Source organism: Anopheles coluzzii, chromosome 3, assembly GCF_943734685.1.
Source record: "Anopheles coluzzii chromosome 3, AcolN3, whole genome shotgun sequence".
Taxonomy (NCBI): Eukaryota; Metazoa; Arthropoda; class Insecta; order Diptera; family Culicidae; genus Anopheles; species Anopheles coluzzii.
Genome location: NC_064671.1, coordinates 12,412,965 through 12,434,161, shown reverse-complemented (window position 1 = coordinate 12,434,161; position 21,197 = coordinate 12,412,965). Strand labels below are relative to the sequence as shown.

General features: G+C 42.8%; 3 protein-coding genes across 5 annotated transcripts in view; all 3 read right to left on the bottom strand.

Moving 5' to 3' along the window:
• Window positions 1–21,197, bottom strand: part of LOC120959635 (uncharacterized) — a 154,401-nt gene that overhangs the window by 117,028 nt on the left and 16,176 nt on the right. The gene's annotated exons all lie outside the window — the stretch shown is intronic.
• On the bottom strand, window positions 15,387–17,864 carry LOC125907518 (cytochrome P450 4d2-like). Its single transcript, XM_049610265.1, has 2 exons — window positions 17,088–17,864; window positions 15,387–17,022 (listed from the first exon to the last, which is right to left on the bottom strand). Exons 1-2 carry the CDS (start codon window positions 17,717–17,719, stop codon window positions 16,125–16,127), a joined length of 1,530 nt encoding a protein of 509 aa, XP_049466222.1. The 5' UTR covers window positions 17,720–17,864; the 3' UTR covers window positions 15,387–16,124.
• Window positions 19,280–21,086, bottom strand: LOC120959636 (cytochrome P450 4d2-like). Its single transcript, XM_040383198.2, has 2 exons — window positions 20,354–21,086; window positions 19,280–20,288 (listed from the first exon to the last, which is right to left on the bottom strand). Exons 1-2 carry the CDS (start codon window positions 20,983–20,985, stop codon window positions 19,385–19,387), a joined length of 1,536 nt encoding a protein of 511 aa, XP_040239132.2. The 5' UTR covers window positions 20,986–21,086; the 3' UTR covers window positions 19,280–19,384.

Sequence of the window (21,197 nt, the reverse complement as noted above, 5' to 3'; positions counted from 1 at the left end):
GAATTATTGGAATGCTTGATACATATAATTGTGCGAAACCTGAAAAGTGTGGGTCGGTCATAATATGACGTTTACTTCAAGGAAGAAGACAAATAACAGGTTTGTTTGATGTTTTTGCAAATAAAACCATAGACACAATCCAATATGTGTGAACTTAAGGACTCAGACTGAGAAGTCGTCTTCCTCATCTTCTTTTTGGCATAAACGTCCTACGCGGATATATCGGTCTATAACAGGCTTTGCGAGACTTACTTCTACCACGCAGCCGGATATTCAGTCCTTGTCACGCGGGGATGGATCGATTATAGGCTTGAACCAATGACGGGTATGCGATTGAGTCGTTCGAGTTGACGACTGCACCACGGGACCGCCTCACGTCGTCCACGACTAAGAAGCCGTATGAAGCTCAAAATAAGGCCAAGGTGCATCAACTTGTAATTTACACTAACATTTAACTTAAATTTTAGTACAAACGTTTGTCTAGTGTCATTCTTGAGACATGAACATTAGCTCCACCTTAACATCTGATTCTACTTTTCAATGCTCTAGCTTCATTCAAAGGCTTAGAGTGGTTGTGATAGTATACTTTTTTAAATGTATTTTTAAAAGCCTATAACCTTTTTCTTAACTTTATCCGTGTCCTAGAGACATTTTTGATCCCCAGAAGTATGCAAGTCTTGCGTAGGTTCTATTATTTTTCAATAGTTTTAAGACAAAATCCCCCATCAAAACCTTCAAATCTTATAACTTCACGTTCAAACTCTTATTTAACGTTAGTCACGTTTGACAGCAACCTTCTACTAACGCTCCAACCAGCATCGGGCCCAACCAGCATCGCGAACGGACTCTAGCAATTCAATCAACGATCCCACTTATAATTGCACCTCTCCACGAAAGAAAAGCGTTCGTGCGCCCGTTCGCTGTGAGTAAAACGTGTGTACCAGCGCACACAGCACTTTCCGGTATCGATTGAGCCTTATTATTGTTCCCCGTGCCACCCCCTCCCGTGGGAACTAACGAACGCTCGGGCACACCTGGGACAGACACGGCACAGTCACGCCCGGCAGATTATTATAGATACCGATGTAATTATGTAAGCACGTCAACGCTAGTGCTACGAACTCCCACTAACAAACCATCCCCACCGCACAGCACAAACGCGTTTGTGCACGAATGTGATGAGTTTTCTTCTACCGTGTTGGTACCTTCGTCCAACGCTCTACCTTAACAGGTGTGCGCACTTTTCACAGTGAAGTTCACGCAGGGGCACGCGGTACAGCTGCTTCTTAAATTTCTTCGTTTCACCGTTACACAAACGCGCGCGCGCCCGCCCGTTCGGATATTGACACCGAAATGTGCACCCACCCAAGTTCCTCTCTATTAGTGTTTGAGAGTATGTTAGGGTTTTTTTGTTGTGTGTGCCCTCCGTCGTCGGCTTCATTTCTTTTACTCGGTCACCCTCGGCCTGCCGAGACGTCGTTAAAAACCAATCAACATACTAACCTTACCCGTTTCGAACTAGATTTTTTGCAGCCAGTAGGAGATGGTAACGACTCGATGCTTCGATAGCTGGCCCTAACCACAACGGGACCAGCAAGACTAGTTCATGCCCTCCTCCACCCGTGCCACCGTGTCTTTCGCTTCTTCGTTTCTTGCTCCTATGTTTCACCACCCTATGTGTTATGCTGCACGTTTAAATACCATTCATCAAATTCGAAGTACAACACCTTCACCTTCTTCTACCACCCGCTCGGTCGAGAGACACAGGGGGGGGGGGGTAGTAGGAGCAGGGGGAAGATCTCGAGACACACTTTACAGGTCAATCGGTCACTCAATACTCGATGCGTTACGGACGCGAGTTTGGGGCTATGTTTCTCGGCTACGCCACCACACTGCGCTACACGTTTCGCGTTTGACTGCCAAAACTTTTTGTCGAGCAAACACTAAACCACCACTACTACCACTTTCTGACACAGAACCAGCACCACACACAAGCACACAATTTTTGGTAGATTGCACGTTTAAAAACACGTTATGAAAACGTATTTTTGGCCATTTTTTGAATAATTCTTTTTTGGTTTTTCTTTAGTTCCCTTCAGGTAAACAGGTAAACGTAAATTAAATTTATAGCCCGTTTCGTGTCAAGCCGTTCCCAATTGGTGGCCGATAACAAAACACCGCACAATTCATGCTCCAGTGGAATGGAGCGGTTGCTTTTGCGACGGTCGCTCGCGTTACACTGGACCGCACACAAATAAGGTCACTTTCATTTTTAAACCTGCGCCACCATTCACTCAACAAAAAGCTGCCACGTACCGATTTTATTTTTTTTTTTTGCACACCCCCGATTAGTGTTATCACAACACAAACAAAATATTCAATTTCCAACGGTTTTATACGGGTGTACCGTAAAGTCTCCCTAAACAACAGCACACGCACGTGGTACTCGCGGAGGCTCGCGCAACTGAACTGAAACCGTCGCCACCGACAACTAACAATGCATTTTTTTTGGACCCACCCCGACCCGGAGGGAAGAAGGGGCAAAGAAAACACCTCTCTGACTCATTCCTCTCTCGTTAACTCCTCTCTCTTTCTGGGTTTCTCTCTCTTTCTCGCTCTCTAGGTGCATCCAGCGTGTGCAGCTTTGTTGCACTTTACAGGCTACGACGCGCACACACCTTCGATTACGATGCACCTTGAGTGGTTATTTTAAGAAGTCCGCGATTTTCCGCTCCTGACCGCTAAGGCATGGTGTGTGTGTGTGTGATTTTGACCGCCTGCAAACAGTGGCCCACAGCACAGCACACTTTTAATACGGCTAGCGAGCAAACCGACACACGTGCTTGTTCGCTCTCGCTCTCGTTTTTGGGATGCGTTTTGCTACGTAAATAGATTTGGTAGATGTTTTTGTTTTGTGTACGGTTGAGGGTTTTGTATAAAAAGTGGGATAGGAGGTGCGATGATTCGGACAGGCCACATCGGTGATGATGTTGGGCCCAAATGGTCATCCAAATTGCAACAACAACAGCAGCAAACAAAAAAACGAACGCGCGTTGTATTTTTGGCACCGGTATGCTCACCAATATTTTATGAGCGTGTATGGGGTGAGCTAAATTTAAACAAATGAAGGGAAAAACAATTTTTTTATTGGTGAGACTATAAATCATCAAATTGAAATTTTTGTAATTTTTCTCCACAGTGTAACAAATTTAAAGTTTAAACAACTATGTTGTTATTTAATAAATTTTCCAATTTGAATTTAATTTCATATTTCACATCCGACAACATACCAATAGAACCACAACCAAACAAGCAGCATTAAATGGTACCGTTTAACCACAACGGAGCATTCGTCGACTCATGCTGTGAATGTAGCAATGTTTTATTGAGCATTTAACACCACTCAAGAAGGCATAAAAGGCAGAAAGCGAGTACATTAAAACCAATCCTCAACGACCGACTGTGTATACGATGCAGTGTGCATTTCATCTTTCGACGATACGATTAGAAATGAGTTCGACTGCATTATGCATTGCCATCGATGCGAACGGATCGAGCTGTGAAAAACAGCAAACCGTAAACGATTCTGCTGCGGTGAAAAGTGCTACCGAAACCCATTAGACGCTACACAGCTTCCCCGCAGCATGACGTTTTGCATGTTTTACAAGCCAAGGTACAGTGTGTGTATACACAGAGGCACACTCAATTGATGATAAAGTCAACTTTTACGAAATTTTCTTTTGCAAGCATCTGGGCCCGTTTTGAAACTAGCTGGTGCACAGATTGTTTCGTCATTCGATAAATTATCTTTGTGAACATTGATTTTGAGCTTAAAACTGAAATATGAAAATTTTTGCACGATATATTTCTGAGAGAAAGCCAGAGCGAAAGAAAGTCGGAGAATTAATAATCAATAATTCAACGTACGTGCAATTTGTGGACAACAATATCACGAGGACAAAATGAAGATGTATAGAAACCTTTTCAAAATCCTTATTTATTCTACATTTGATATATTTTATTATTTATTATTTTAGTTTCTTATAAATTATATCCGAGCAAAAAATGGGTGTACATCAATTTTGTATTTCAATTTTAAATAAATTAACATCAGCAATTCTAACATTGGGACTCTTTCCGTTTTAAGTTTGTAGGCTGATATTTCAGCCTGTCAGCTGTTTGCATTGTATAGCTGTTTTCGAGCAGCTATCAAAGAGGGTATAATATACAGGTGGGCTTATTACAAGGTGTATGAATTTAAAAGGCTGATTTGTATCGTTTATGTTTCTGTGATGCACCTATTTCCCGTGTGTCCTTGTCTAAGGATCTTGGCGTCTTCTTTGACCCGAGTCTCTCTTTCAAAGAGCACACGGACTATGTCATCAACAAGGCCAACAAAAGTCTTGGTTATATTTGTCGCATGTCCACTGAAATTTGTGATCCTTTTTGTCTTAAGTCCCTTTATTGTTGTTGGGTTCGTTCCGTACTAGAATATGCCTGTGTCATTTAGTCTCCTGTCCAACTATTTCTGCTCCAAAGGATTGAGAGGATCCAGAGACGTTTTACAAGGATCGTATTTCGTAGGTGGGTCATCACTCTATTCCGCTTCCTTCGTATGATGATAGATGCACTCTATTAGGCCTTGCCAAGTTAGAGCACCGCCTCTCGGTCGCTCAGGCTTCTTTCGTTACTGGCATATTGCTCAATACGATTGATACTCCTTCACTTCTGTCGCGCTTACATTTGTATGCACCTTGTCGCACCTTACGTTATCGGTTTCGTCCTCAGTTACCTATGTGTCGTACACGTTTTGCTCGCAATGAGCCTTTTGCAAGAGCTATGTCGTCTTTTAATAGTACTTCTAGATCTGTTCGATTTCAACCTTTCCTATCCTGTTTACCGATCCCGTCTTTGCTCCTTTTCCGTACCATAAACTCCTTCCAACTCCTTCGTGAATAATTGTATACTATAGTCAGTAAGCACTATTGCTGTAACCCAACGTGGCCGATCACTTAATAATATAAAAATAAATAAATAAAATAAATAAATAAAAGAAGATTTTAAGAGTGTTCTGTGTATTCTTCAAGTTACTAGAAATCCTGTTTGAGCACCGTCCTGTCATAAAGTGATGTTCAAATTTGGTTATTAAAACAGGCTATGTAAGTAAGCTCTTGAAAAGAATATCTCTTTACTTTTTTAATGAACTTGGTGCTTAAATCTATAATTTTTTGTTTTGCATGTATATTTTTTAATGTGAAAGAAATACATATCACTAGTTTTAAAACGTCAAGCGATTCTCGACAGAGATTGAAGCGAATCGTTCAACGATTCATCTCTGAGTTATGACTCTTTAATATTACAGGGTTTTCCAGGAGTTTTCATACCTATGGGACACTTTATTGACTCTTTCTTACGGGAAATTAACTTAATGCAATGGGAATTGGACTCTATAGCACCCTTGCTGGGGAAATCCTACAGGAATTTCCAATAAATCTGTCCAAAAAGGGTGCCACAGAGTTTTATTGCCATCATATGAAGTTCGCTTCCCATAAGAAAGATCCAAAGAAGTGTCCCACAACTATGAGAACCCCTGGAAAACCCTGTAAGCCAACAGTCGTAAATAATAATTAATGTTGTGAAGTGAAATTCAAATACTATTTTCTCAATATTTTGTTGGTTTTTAAAAGGGATTTTCATTCTTCAATAACTCCAACAGCATTACTTTTTATGTTTCTCGTTCAAACAGAACCTTTAAAAAACACACAATCAAACAGGTGACAGGACCCATCAGGCCCGACCCAACACAAACAAAACATTATCCTAATCACTTCGTATCCCGCCATCGAAAAGATACTGTACAGCTTTGCAAGCTAAATCTTCAAACAGCCGCGTCATTGTTCCAATTGTTGTGTTGGCCTACAGTTTTGACAGATGAATGTCGCCACCGGGCGTCTTGTCGTGCCGCCTGTACCGAAGAAAACCAGCACATTGCGTAATGGACGCCGGAATATGGACGGTCTGCACCACCTAGCGCTCATGTGTGACTATAAACATAAAAAGCACCCACACACACACATACACACGAACATTGTATTCCCGTACGCCCAGTATCCCAGAGCGCAGTGTGTGATCACATGTTTTTCATCCACCTCCCGATTACCGTCCATCATAAATGAGTACTACAGCTACGCCCCGGTTTCAGCTCACGCTAAAACTGGGTCAACACACACACACCGAAGGGAGCATACGGCAGCAGTTGAAGATGCAAACGTTCAAACACACATTCATTTGCCTCACAACATGCCGTGTTGTCGTACCGTGCCGCACCACCAAAGGAAACACGAACCAATCGTTGACTTTTTAACACGAGCATTCAAAAATTCAACCATCCAACATATTCCGTTTCGGAAAAGCTAAGCGCACTGTGTTTAATGTTTGCTTTAACAATTTAAATACAGTCTCAAGAAAACAAGGCCCAAACCGCCGACCGGCGAACACTCAATCAGTTGCGGGCGAGTGAGATTTATGCTCGAACCTCTTTTTTGTTTAGACAATAGAGTATTTTTTTCTTTCTACTTTCATTCCTTGCTCCTACCAGTGTGCCCTTGTTGATGGAAATAAACTATCAGTGCGTCCCTTTCGTTCGGTTTAGTGTGTTAAGGTCACCGGCTAAAGTAAGGGATAAAAATATGCTGCCGCAATGGCACAAATCCCTCTCTAGAAACCGTTCTCATACAAATCCCTTCAAATCCCTGCTAAAGCATCGTTAAAACATAACCATTGCCCGACCGGTATTAATTTGCTGACAACGCGCTGTTAACTGTCTTTGTAGTAAGCCGAACCACTAGCAGCAGCACCACCACTTTCCACATTTGCTGCATTTCTAGCGGGCGGATAATGAGCTGCGGCGGGCGCAATTGCAGTGTCACCCATTGCCTGTGACTGTCTCGTGTACAGATAATTAATATTCCGGCGGGTCTTGGAGTTTCATGCCCACGCACACGAATTACCACTGCAGCGTTGCTATTGTTTTTGCTCTTCATCCAACAGCCTTGCAGCAGCTTTTCCATCCCGCTAAAGTTGCTCAAAAGTTGGCTGTAATTAAATGTTGCAGCGGTAAAGGAACGCAAGATCATACACACAAAAAAATCGTCCTCATCACCAGAAGGAAAGAGCAACAACAAAAAAACGAAAGTCGTCAGCGGAAGCTCTAATTGCGTTCAATTAAAACTCCACCTAATTACAAAACGTTGCAGCAAGTGGAACGACTCGCTAGTTTTATGTTTACGTGTTTTTTTTGTTCTCTACCCTATGCGTACCTCCCTATGCTCTTTACCACTGTTCACTTAGAACCGTCGGTTAACAAATGAACATTCAGATTTTTTGCACCATTCACACGCCGGTGTTTTACGCCGGCGGCTGCGGAAAGAACTTGATGCGCTTAAGCGTCCAGTAAGGAGATCGGGGGAAAAAACGCACAACCATAATGTGTTGCGCTGCGTCAGAGAGTGTGCATACACACGATAGTGCACTATAAATGCATTCGTGGTGGCAGACAGGTAGTGCTGACAACCGTAGTTAGCAACGTAAGAAGGGTGAACGCACACACATAGACGATGGTTAATTTGCGTGTTCTCTCTAAGTTAATTATTAGCTTTTTGGTTTAAGTGCACACACAACCTGAACCTCTGATGAAGGTAAAGTGGAGTAGTGCAATAAACGTCATTTATTTTACGCGGCATGAAACTATCGTGATTTGTCCGTTTTTTATGGAAGATGAGGTTCTACAAATTCTACTACATTTCCTACGCTAATTCCTACGCTAATTCCTACGCTTAATTCCTACAATATTCCTAAGCTGCACATTTTCTATCGGGTATTGTTTGCCGACTGGAATTGGAATTGTATCGATTCCAGATCCGAGCCAGATTCAAGTATCGTTCCGAATCCGGAACAGTTCCAGGTACTGTTCATAAAAATAATTCAATCGAGAGCTATTTATGTACCAGAATAGGTTCACGATAGGTTCTAGGGCCGGTATTGGTTCAGTATCAGTGCCAGGTCTTTTGTGGGTTTATTTTCAGTTCTTATTAATTAACTACTCAACTAAATTGGATTCATGAGTGGTTCCAGGACCGCTATGGATTCAGTATTAGTTCCAGATCCGGTATGGATTCAGGGCCAGTTCCAGGACTGATATTGGTTCATGATTGGTTCTAGGACCAGTAGGGGTTCATGATATGATTTCATGGTAGGTTCCAGGACCGGTATAGGTTCATGATGGGGTCCAGGACTGGTAAGGGCTCATGATATGCTCCAGGACCGGTATGGGCTCATGATAGGGTCCAAGACCAGTATCGGTTCATGATAGGGTCCAGGACCAGTATGGGTTATTGATAGGTTCCAGGGCAGGTTTGGGTTCATGATCAGTTTTTGGACCAGTATGACCAGTATAGGTTCCTGGACCGGGAAAGGTTCAGTGGCCAGGCTTAGGACCGGCATTAGGCTATGTGCAGTTCTTAAATCAGAAAAGGTGATGTTTTGGTGTTGGGAGGACCAGTATGGGTATGGTTTTGGGTCTCTTAAGGGGTCTTAAGTACCTCATTTAAACTGGGTTTCGAGACCATTATTTTCGGCATACTCTATACATTAAAGTGTATCTTTGAAAATTAAATTCAAAACACAAACGCCAACCCTCGCGCTCGCGAGTGAGGACTATAAATAATTTCAAATTGATTCAAACATTCTTATTGTCGCGCAAAAAATCAATACTGCATTGTAGCAACTCGCTCAACGTACACAGAGCAATAAGTTTTTTTTATAAGAAATTCTTTCCTCCTTTGTACTGATAGCACCAACCAAGAGAATACTCAGTTCGCCTAGGTTGCTTGCGTTTCGTTCCATCAATAACGTTACCACCATATTGCAGCGAAATTGCGAAAGCAAAATATTTACAATGCTCTTTTCCTCGGCTTTTATAGTATCCCACCCGCCAGAATGTCGCTGTTTATTTGTTCGCGATGCAGCGAAATGCGAAGGAGAAGCAAACAAAAAAACACGCGCAATCGAATCAATAATCGACGTCGCTACATAAACGATGCTACAAAATTGTCACACACACATTCCAGTAGGGCTATTGTGCATTCAGCTTACCGCTTTTCGTTGCTCAATATTGCTCAATCCACTCACGTGGGAAGCTTTTCGCTATAAATTTGCGGCCTCAGACTACGGCACTACTACGCGTGGCAAGAACTGCGCCTTTTTCGATTGTTGCAACCATACGCTAAGCTACAGCACGGGCGAACGAAATCAGCAAGGAAAACTTCCCGATTTAGCGGATATAGAGCACATCCGCCACCGCCGGTTCTGCTTCAAATGGGTATTTGTTCGGAACGAGCGCTTCGCTTCTTCCACTTGGGACAACCAGCGAAAGAACACTTGCATCCACTGGGGGGGGAGGGCGGTTTGCATCGATGTTTATCTTTCCAGTGCATCTCCCATGAGCCCGCGGACTAAGATCGCTACAGCTCGCTCGTTCGCTTGCCATTGCCGGTTAGGTTCTGCGCTCGGCTAAGCTGCAAATCGCCCGGCGTGTGTAGAAATTCACCAACGACAATGTCACGCAGTCAGCGATGCATGTACTATGCAACTTCTCCGTTGCCACTGAACCGTGAACCGGCACGAAACACACGCAGTGCCACCAGCAGCATCGGAGCAGCCCGGGCTGGAGGAACGGCTTCAATGATAAGATCAACAAGCGAAATGATTCATCGTTAGACACCACGACGTAACACTCCCCCAATTCAAACGAGCATTGGGAGAAGTTGGGCGCACTCGTTGTTCTTTGTGTGTTACGATGGAAACGTGCGGCACCGAACCGTTCACTCGTTCGCACCACACACTAGGCCACGTCTTGCCACGGATCAGTGCTGTCAACATCTGTTGAAGATGCTGGAGAAGACGTTTTGGATTCTGGACGACGTTTTTTTGTTTTTTGTTGCTGCTAATGCTGTTGCTTAATGTCTCCTCCCTGAAAAAACGGCGCTGTGACGCAAATGATAGTTTTCCGGAACAGTTTAAGTACGCCTTTTCTCGGGGTGTCATTTGTTTCGTTCGGGGGTAATTTATGATGCTAATTAAATGCTAGAAACGAGCAAATGTACGAGTTTTGTATCGTGTCATTATTAATATTTGGCAAACTTTTGCTGAATATAAAATAAAGACTCGACGACAAGGACAAATTTTGGTAGAAAACGACAACAAGAACAAATTTATTAATTAATTATGCGATTAAAAGTAAATCCTTTTCAGAAATGTTGTCAAAACTAGTTACTTTACTTTTAATTTAACATATTTTGATAACATCAGTTAAATTTTAACGGTCATGTGTGTTAATTCTATCGTTTTATTCAGGGATACTTAATTATGACACAAATTAAATTATTATTATTATTAAAAATTCATTCGGTGTAAACTGCATTCTGTTATAAATTCATTCATTCGTGTAAACTGGATTTGCAAGTAACATACTGTAATGGTACAATGTAAAGAGTTATTCAATAGTATGTAATAACTACAAAAAATAGAATGTATCCGATTTGATCATACAGAGAGCCTTTCTGAAATTGCCGTCAGAGGGCGCTGGAACATTTGTTTAGTATACTACGCAGCGAATTAGGTTCATATTACAGAGAAGCCTCAATGGCAAGATGAAAAATGTGCAAAGAGTTTACTTAATTTATCAAGCAAATTTATCGTCGCTTTAAATGCACGTTTTGCTATTACAATACTTGTAAGTAAAATATTTATCAAGTTTTTGTTACAATGATTTACCTATCTAATGTCCTCATAAGACTTATTTTAGCATTAAGGTATGCTTGCTTAGATTTAACTTATGTATTTTTAGTCATTTTTTATGCATCTCCTCTACCTGTGAATGGGGAGTATCATCAACTCAACTTATACTCACATTGGACAACTCTACGGAAGCTTTGAGTATCCACAGAATTCCCAGAAGTAAAAATCTAACTACAAGATAGATCCAGTAAACATCTTTGAACCAAAGGTACTCTACGCAACGAGAAACAAATCCCCATTGTTTTAATCTTTAGTTGAAATAACGTACAGAACTCCCAGCTCACGCTTCTTCCGGGTTGCCTTCCAGCTCATATCAGCACCAAACAATCCAACCTGCACACGAAAGCGTGCCCTTCTCCGCTGTAGCAGCTCAAATGCCTTCGTCGCATTGCCATGCCATATTCTCGGCACGTATTGCACCATGTGCTCTGGGCAGCGCTTTCACACCGGAAAGCGACCGCCGCGCACACGCGGTACATGAATGTGCTAAAGTTTCAGCACAAGCAGCACTACCACCACTTTTTCAATCGTTCGCTCAAAAGCCATATGCTGCTGAATCTGCAGCGTGCAGGATATAAGGACTAGGGAAAATCGCACCACACATACGCCCGATGTCTTGTCGAAAAGAGAGATAGAGAGAGTGAGTGAGAGAGAGAGAGATCATGATAAAAAGGGTTAATCATGATTTATTGCAAAACTTTGCCCCGGCCTTCAACGCTCGAACACACATCACAGGAGTTAGATCAAATCGAAACACGCAGCTACTCCACCGCGTTTGACGTCAGACGATGGGTCAGCAAACGATGTGGGCAAACGAGGAAACGAAACACGTGTCTGGCGCATTCCGTGAATGCGAGAAAGAAAGCCCAGCGAAACACTTAATTAAAACTGGATAGTATCTTGTGACCAGTAAAGACGCCCAAGACGCCAACCCTTGGCTATATCCTTAGCTCACGAGAGAAAAAAAACCGAAAGAGCCCTTGAAGGTTCATTGGTAGTAATGAGGAGACATTATCATTACACAACCAGACACACACACCCCATAGGTCAATGAGTTCAAAAACCGGGGTTCATGGTGTGCTAAAGAGTTTGGGTCAAAGTGGTCCAAAGGCGACAACGAAACCGGGAAGCTTGTTATGCGCATTTTTCTGGACCAAAAAGAAAATTCCTTCAGTGCCGGTACTGCAAACATTAACCTACAAAAAGGCACGAGAATTGGGGTCTACAAGGCGACGAATAAAAAAAAAAGCTTCCAACTAGACCATTGCGTGCAGCAAATGAGTCCATTCGTGGCGTTTTGTTCAGTCACCAAGGGTGTGAGAGAGGTCCTCCAGCAATAATGTCTGACGGACTCCCTTGGTGGTAAGAAACGTTTACCTTTCGGTCGATGACTTCAAGCTGATGAACTGTTATACTGAGGCGTATTGTCGTCTGGTATGGCGAGGCCCAATAAATTGTCGAGGCCAATCGAGTAACCCTTATCGATGCTAAAGATTACCTGGTTTACTTTCCAAGGTACTACTCTTGATCTGATATATCCGAGAACCTACTTCTGGGAGGGAAATCACCTAAATCGTTTTGGAGCGCTTTTTGCTGTAATTATTACATTACGGCACGTTCCAAGATTATCAAGATGAATTATTAATTAAAGCAACGCATTGGCAAAGGTTCTACCAGGCATCCCCAAAGTGCTCAAAGTATCCCACAGTCGGCAAAAAAAGACCACACATTCCACGAAGCACATTACATTGGCAGGCGTTTCATTCCAGCGCCATTTTACGACACCACCATCGTTTAGCTTGCAATCGATGCGAGATTTGCCGGAAATAGTTTTTCCACCGTCAGTGATTCCACCGTCAGTGTAACAGGCGATGGCAGTGGGTCCAGGATTATCTACATCGGCAGCACCACAAACACGTACACATACACATTTTCCACTGCCATATCGTTCGCCATATCGTTCGCCATATCGTTTGACGCGTGCTATCGTCCCGTTGATGGATAAAAATGAATTTTTAATCATATTGACAGTTAAGTCAGTACAGCGTGCTTGGGAGTATCCTTTGTGTGTGTCTGTGCGCTGTGAATATGTTAGCCCTACTGCTAGTGGTCTCGGGAGTGTTAGTGTGAATCAGAAAGAAAACACAAAAACAAGAGGGAAAAAGGAAGTAGGTTGCCGTCGGTCGTTGCCGTACAAGCCGTACAACCGTCACCGTCGGAAAATGGAATATCGATTTTACTCTATCGCCCTCACCCACTACTACCTTCCACGGCACTCTGTCTAATGTTCTCCCCAGAGAGAGAGAGAGGAGCCCCCTAGTGGAGCAGCAATTGTGTCCGATGTGTTGTGTGCCCGCTGCAATATCTAGGACATTTCACGTTCGGTTTTGTCTACCGAGCCCGAGCCGGTGGTTTGCATTGCTCGGAACTCCTCTATTGATTGAGGGAATGCAATTTCTATGCCCGCGCCACTTCCTGCTCGATATCAATTCTCTTCCCTTTTTCCACCACAATCGGTTGGGCAGGGCAGCTTTTCGGGAGAAAGAAGCAAAGGGCTAGAATAAAGCAAATACATAAATAAATAAAGCTTTCCCCTCGATGCAACTCGTGACGCCCGCGAAGTGGTGTATCGTGCCTGCGACATTGACGAGTCATTTTCCAATTCTGGCCTGCGCTGTGCGATGAGGCTTGATTTAGTGATTGCTTGTGGTTGTGTGTGTGTTAGTGTGTTGCATAGCAAAACAGAATTATTATCATTGCCGTGGTAGTGAATCAGTTTCGGCAAAAGGCCTTGGCTGCATCGGCGCCCTACCGGACGGTCAGGGCCAACAGTTCGATTCGTTGATGGTTCGTGTACACGTGTTCCCGTTCAAACCACTGCCCAAAAGTTCAACTATACGGGCATCAATACTGACAGAGCTGTAGAGAAAGAACATTCCTTTTGTCTAAACCGTATCAAACATCCATCATTGTCAAACGGAACTGGATTTATGATGTATTGCGTTTATCCGGCGAGCTCATTGTGATGCATTATCAATTCTGCCACCGTCATCATTTGTAACGAAAATTTATTATTTTCCACTATTGAAGATGTATGGTTTTTGGGGTTGGTTTGAAAATCGTTCTCGTTCGATCACTGCTTGAACTAATTTCATTTAAAAAGAATGAATTCTTAATTTGATGTAGACTAACGATCTTTTCCTTCTTTCGCGTACGGTCTCTTGTCAGTTTTCGCGAAAGGAAAGGGAAATTTCGTAATGTACGAGTAATTTACGATGGTTCAGGGGATTTTTATCGGTCCCTGCAGTTTTCTCCTTCATTGTGGTCTGGCTACAAATAAGATTTTTATTTATTTTACCCCTCATTATCAGATCTGCTGCCTTTGCAATCTGTGAACTCGCAAGAGAAGAAAGGGATGATTTGGAGTGATTTATCTTGTGGCAAAGAATTCAATTAAATTATCATACAGAAAAGGTTGATAATGATTGGAGATGACAAGAGTTTCTAGTTGATTAAGATCCAAGATTAAGGTGTTTTGAGTCCAAGTCACTGATTGATTATTCTATTTTTCTTATTACTTCAACATTTTATATTCTTAAAAGAGAAGGCAAATTCTTCTTAAAAGAGAAGAATGAAACAAAAACAGCAAACGATTCTTTTTTTTTTAATGTTTCTTGCCTACAACAGCTTCAATTTCCATCACTTTCTCTGTTGTATATTTGTCTATGCAATTCAAAGTTTATCAAATAACGATAGGACCTAACACAACAATACATTCCCAATCAAGAAACAATTATACCAAAAACCCACAGCTTCACCACATTCCTTTTGTGGTCGCTGTATTAAACCTTTCCTTAGCAATCGGACCTAACCATTGTACCGATTTCCCTTTCCTAAACATTGAGAGCATAGCAATCGAACCACAAAGCTTGGGAAGTATTGATTTTAAATTATTTTTCTTTTACCCGGCGTTCCACCGGCGTCTTGTTCTCATTTCCCATGTAAATCCTCCCTCCGTGTCTACGGACATCGGCAACCACAGTCACACTAGCGACGGAATGAAAACGGAATCGGTGAAAGTGTGGAACTGCGCTGCTGCACACGTTGACAGTGACGGTGTAATACACCGGGGGCAAACCGGGGACTGACAGCGAGCGAACGAGCGACAAAAAAGACATTAAGGTGAAGGAATAACTTAATCATAAGTGCATTAGAATGATTATAGTCGTTGGCTAGCGTAGTTCCCGTCGTCTGCAGCGACCCAATCCCGAAAGGTGAATGTAAATCCATCAGAAATAATGGTTTTATCGAGCGGAATCCGGAGAGCGGAACGCAACACACGCTACACATTATTAAGCTGGCTGTGACACATATCCCGGCACGAGCTACTGATGAGGAAGGCAATAAAGCGTCTGAAAGATCTCACACCAAATGCCCTATGGCTGTGTAGCTAATCCGTGGGTTGAACACATCAACGATATTTGTTTCAATTTTTGGGGGTAAAGAAACACACGAAACTATCTCTTTTGTTCAGATTTATTTATTCAACTCATTCAATGAATTTCTAGCTGCTCTCACGTGAATCAATATACATGCAGCTAGCAGAGAGTGCATAAATCGTTAAGATACACAGAGTATGTGAGCTACTGGTGCTTTTCATGCTCAGTATGACGTCTGGAATAATACTCGCGATGCTACTGTTTCTGTAATTAATTTTTTCTGAAACTGTTTATTTGCTTATCAAACCGAAAAATGCTTTATAGCCGGTTGAATGTAAAGAGAGCATAATAATGCTAGCAACAACGAACTTTTTTTTATATTGTATAACCAATATATATACCAACTTCAGCCGAAGAATTGTGTAACAATCTGTAACGTAGTGTATTTTCTTTAGCAGACTAAAGATGTTTACAAAATGAACAAAAGAAATGTTTTGATATCTTCAATTTGTACTGAGGTAAGAGAGTAACGACGGTTGTAAATTGGCGTGTCCAGTCTTAAATCACACAAGCAACACTGCCAGTCTTGTTCCAGGAATGGCCTACATCAGACCTCGTTCGGGCCTTGCAAGAACCTACGCGTCTTCTATTGTAACGCCAGTTCGTACGGTATCTCTTCTCTTTCAATATCTAAATTATGACGATCCCACTAATAATTCATTACATTATCCAGGATCAAAAACACAGTTCAATTCATACTTCAAGAGTCCCAAACAAACAACAAATCGCAAGATGACACTTAATACTGCTAAATGATTTGGACCATTTTTATCTAGGGACGAGCTTCACAAACGCACCGTTCACCGGTTTCAGTGTCATATCGGCTTTGAGACGCAGCTGATTGCTTGCTTCGCACGGTAACAACTGATAGTTGGACAGCAGCTTCACAAGCACGGTTTTCACCTCAAGCATCGCGTACCGCTGTCCAATACAGTTCCGTGAGCCCGCACTAAACGGCATGTAGCTGAACGGCGGTCGCTTGGCCGAGGCTTCCTCGCCGAACCGTTCCGGATCGAAACGAGTCGGTTCGGGATACAGTTCCGGATCGTGGTGCAGTAAGTAGATCATTATGAAGAAATCGAGTCCCTTCGGAATGGTCACTCCATCAATCACCATGTCACCGGCCGATCGACGTCCTATAACCGGTACAGGAGGGTTGATGCGAAGTGTTTCCTTGATCACCATCTCAAGATACTTCAGCTTCTGCAGTGTGCCGTAGGTAAGCTCTACAGTTTTGGCATCCGGTCCCACAATGGCTAGAATCTCGTCGTACACACGCTGTTGGATAGAAGCATCGCGAGAGAGATGGTATGCGGCAAAGCTGATACAAGAGGTGGTTGTATCATGTCCCGTGAACATGAACGTATCTACTTCTTCCCGAATTTCTGAATCGGACAGCGGTTTACCGTCCATGGTAACGTTCAGTAGGAGGTCCAATAGAGTCATCCGACGCTTCCCATAGACGTCCTCTTCGGCAAGTTGTTTCTGGGCTCGCTGCTGTTCTTGAGCGTCGGATTGCTTCTTACGATCGCTGATCACCTTATGGGCAAAATCGTGTATCACCTTCACCAGTTCTCGTTGACGACGGTAGGCTTTGGTAAACTGGAATGCCCATTTGTATTCGCGAAAAAGCGAGAAAAGACGCTTCAGGATAATATCAGTCATTCTGAAAGAATCACAAGCACATTTACAATACAACTTCACCCAACTACGGTATCAACTAACGCTTACTCTTTCACTGCCAGGACGTATTCTGAGTTCGGATGCTGTTGCGTGTTGAGCTTGACACTCATGGCAGATTCGGCGATGATGTCCAGAGCGCAGTACGTCACGTGGTTGTAAATATTACAATCCGTACCATTTGCACTCGTTTTCAGCTTCTCGATCAGCACATCCGACTGGTGGTTCATGATGACAAGGAAATCCTCCAGTATTTTGAAATGAAACGCTGGCGTTATGATCTTTCTACGCTGGGTCCACTTCGATCCGGTCGATACGATCAGTCCCGTTCCGAGCCAGGGAGTCATGAAGTCGTAAATGATCGTCTTTTCGATCGTACGCGCTTGCATGATCTGCCCAATCACCTTCGCATCGCAGACATGGATTGAAGGAAAGTTGAACAGGCTCTGCGTAATAAGGGTTTTACCATACTGTGTATCGAAATCACAGAAGGTATTAAATATTCCTTCAGCTGACGGATCTTTAAAGTGATACATCGAACCAAACACCGGGATCGCGGGAATAACTTTAAAATTGGGAAGACGTTTTTGAAGCATCAACACAGTGGCACGGTTTCGGCAGATGGTAAAGAACATCCAGACAAAGACAACGCCCAGACACATCGCCAGAAGAACTAAAAACATCTCGATCACAAACAACGTCACACGCTAATGAGCAGAAGCGATATCAAAGATAGAAAGCGAAAATTCTTCACCTTCTGTCCCTGTTTTTAGACCTCTGTTGCTGTTCAACGGTAAACACAACACTAGTTCCGCGATCAGCCTTGGCCGTGAATATATAAACAAATACCTGGCAGAAAGAAGAACCGTTAATATGCGTTCAACAAAACCTGTTATTTTAGCAGTGTGTGTGTGTTTTGTCTGGAACATAAATGTGCCTTTTGGCTAATCTAAAAAAATATATCGATATTATTAGCAGTGCTTAAAAACGGTGTGTTGGTTGGATCTCCGAAATGGTTCTGTTCGTGAAATACAATTCTTTTTATACATTTTTTGATAAGACTACATGTGATACATATCCAGACACGAACGCCGGATGAGTAAAGCAGTAAACCTCCCTAAAGATCTCATACCCAATGTCCCTTGTCTATGGTCATCTTTTCAAAACAAACAAAGAAGTTGAGTGCAATTTATTTAACTCATGAAATCAATTTCTAGCTATTCTAACTTGAAACAACAATCTAATAATAGGGTACAAGCGATTATTGGGTACATATATCGTTGAGACACACCACAGAGTATGTGAGTTACTCGTGCTTTTCATAAATCCTGCAAAACATGACACCAGGCAGAATGCTCGCGATTAAATTGTTTGTCAATTATTGTAATCATTATTATAATTTATTTCAGTTGTTCTTTCTACTGAAGGTGTTTACTGTTTACTTACTTGGTGCGCAATAGATTACATTGTTCCAAATAAATATATTCACTCTAATCGTAATGTTCCTTCCTTAACTTAACTTCCTTAACTGATCTGTAATTTGAATAAGTCTTGCCATTTTAAATATTCAACAAAAGCAAAAACAAAATGTATGATATTTTCTCTTCTTCTTGTTGGGTATGGGATTTCTCGGAATATTTAATGACGCAACCTGCAACACCAGTTCTTGTGGTGACGAAAATGATCTCGAACAAATTCTGACTCTCAAATTCGAACAACGTTCAGGCATTATACCAACCGCCTCGTCCACCATTGTATTGCACGTTTCGTGCCAATATCCAGAAGATCCAGATTCTGGTAAAATCCAATGAAGAAAACAGGCTGTCTCCGAGATACGTTACTTAGCAGACCGAAAAGATTCCGCGTATCTCGATTTTCCACGCTAGTCGAATCAGGCAGTTTCCAGTTAAAATCGAGCTAATTGTCATGAAATTTTGCATTTAATTGATAGTTATAGTCAGTCTAAAGATCGTGCTGAATGATCTATCAAATTTAGAAAACCGCTTATCGCCAAATCCGCGTATAAGAGGGACGGCGTATCTTGGGGACTATCTGTACCTTCTTTTCTTCTTTGGCAAAACAACCGGTCAAGGCCTGCCTGTACTACAAGTGGGCTTGACTTTCAGTGACTTACTGATTACACATAACACGATAATCACTCCTATATATCGGGACACGGGCCCTTTGGGATTTGAACCCATTACGGGCATGTTGTTAGGTCGTATGAGTTGACAACTGTACCATCAGACCGGCCTTCACACTACATTGCACCATCCAGCACTGTAAGAGAACTGACAGTAACAATGACAATTCTTACGTTTACTCTTTTTATTTATTTGAACGATTTCTTATCTACGGACGAGCTTCACAAACACACCGTTCACCGGTTTCAGTGTCATATCGGTTTTGAGACGTAGCTGATTGCTTGCTTCGCACGGTAACAACTGATAGTTGGCCAGCAGCTTCACGAGCACGGTTTTCACCTCAAGCATCGCGTACCGCTGTCCAATACAGTTCCGTGAGCCCGCACTAAACGGCATGTAGCTGTATGGCGGTCGCTTGACCAAGGCTTCCTCGCTGAATCGTTCCGGATCGAAACGAGTCGGTTCGGGATACAGTTCCGGATCATTGTGCAGCGAGTAGATCACTAAAAAGAAATCGAGTCCCTTTGGAATGGTCACTCCATCAATCACCATGTCACCGGCCGATCGACGCCCTATGACCGGTACAGGAGGATTGATGCGAAGTGTTTCCTTGATCACCATCTCAAGATACTTAAGCTTCTGCAGTGTGCCGTAGGTAAGCTCTACAGTTTTGGCATCCGGTCCCACAATGGCTAGAATCTCGTCGTACACACGCTGTTGGATAGAAGCGTCGCGAGAGAGATGGTACGCGGTAAAGCTGATACTGGAGGTAGTCGAGTCATGACCAGTAAACATGAACGTATCTACTTCTTCCCGAATTTCTGAATCGGACAGCGGTTTACCGTCCATGGTAACGTTCAGTAGGAGGTCCAATAGAGTCATCCGACGCTTCCCATAGACGTCCTCTTCGGCAAGTTGTTTCTGAGCTCGCTGCTGTTCTTGAGCGTCGGAATACAGTTGCTTCTTACGATCGCTGATTACTTTATAGGCAAAATCGTGTATCACTTTCACCAGTTCTCGTTGACGGCGATGGGCTTTGGTAAACTGGAATGCCCATTTGTATTCGCGAAAAAGCGAGAATAGACGCTTCAGGATAATATCAGTCATTCTGAAAGAATCACAAGCACATTTACAATACAACTTCACCCAACTACGGTATCAACTAACGCTTACTCTTTCACTGCCAGCACGTATTCTGAGTTCGGATGCTGTTGCGTGTTGAGCTTGACACTCATGGCAGATTCGGCGATGATGTCCAGTGCGCAGTACGTCACGTGGTTGTAAATATTACAATCCGTACCATTTGCACTCGTCTTCAGCTTCTCGATCAGCACATCCGACTGGTGGTTCATGATGACGAGGAAATCCTCCAGTATTTTGAAATGAAACGCTGGCGTTATGATCTTTCTACGCTGGGTCCACTTCGATCCGGTCGATACGATCAGTCCCGTTCCGAGCCAGGGAGTCATGAAGTCGTAAATGATCGTCTTTTCGACCGTACGCGCTTGCATGATCTGCGCAATCACCTTGGCATCGCAAACATGCAGTGAAGGAAAGTTGAACAGGCTCTGCGTAATAAGGGTTTTACCATACAGTTTATGGAGTCCAATGAAGGTAGTAAATAATCCTTCGGCACTCAGATCCTTGAAGTGATAAGTCGAACCAAACACCGGGATCGCAGGTACAACTTTAAAGTTGGGAAGTCGTTTTTGAAGCATCAACACAGTGGCACGGTTCCGCAAGATGGTAACGATCATCCAGGCAAAGGCATTGCCCAGACATATACTCAAAAGAACTAAAAACATCACGATCACAAACACCTTTAAATGCGAGTTTGGAGAAGAGAAAGGGGGAAACAGCGAAAACAGATCACTATCGAAAGCTGTTTCTGGACCTATGGTGCTGTTCAACGCCAAACACAATACTGATTCCACGGTCAGCCTTGATCGTGCATTTATAAACAAATATCTGAGAAAGTCAATGTCCGTTAGAACGCAGCCACCAAAACCAGTTATTT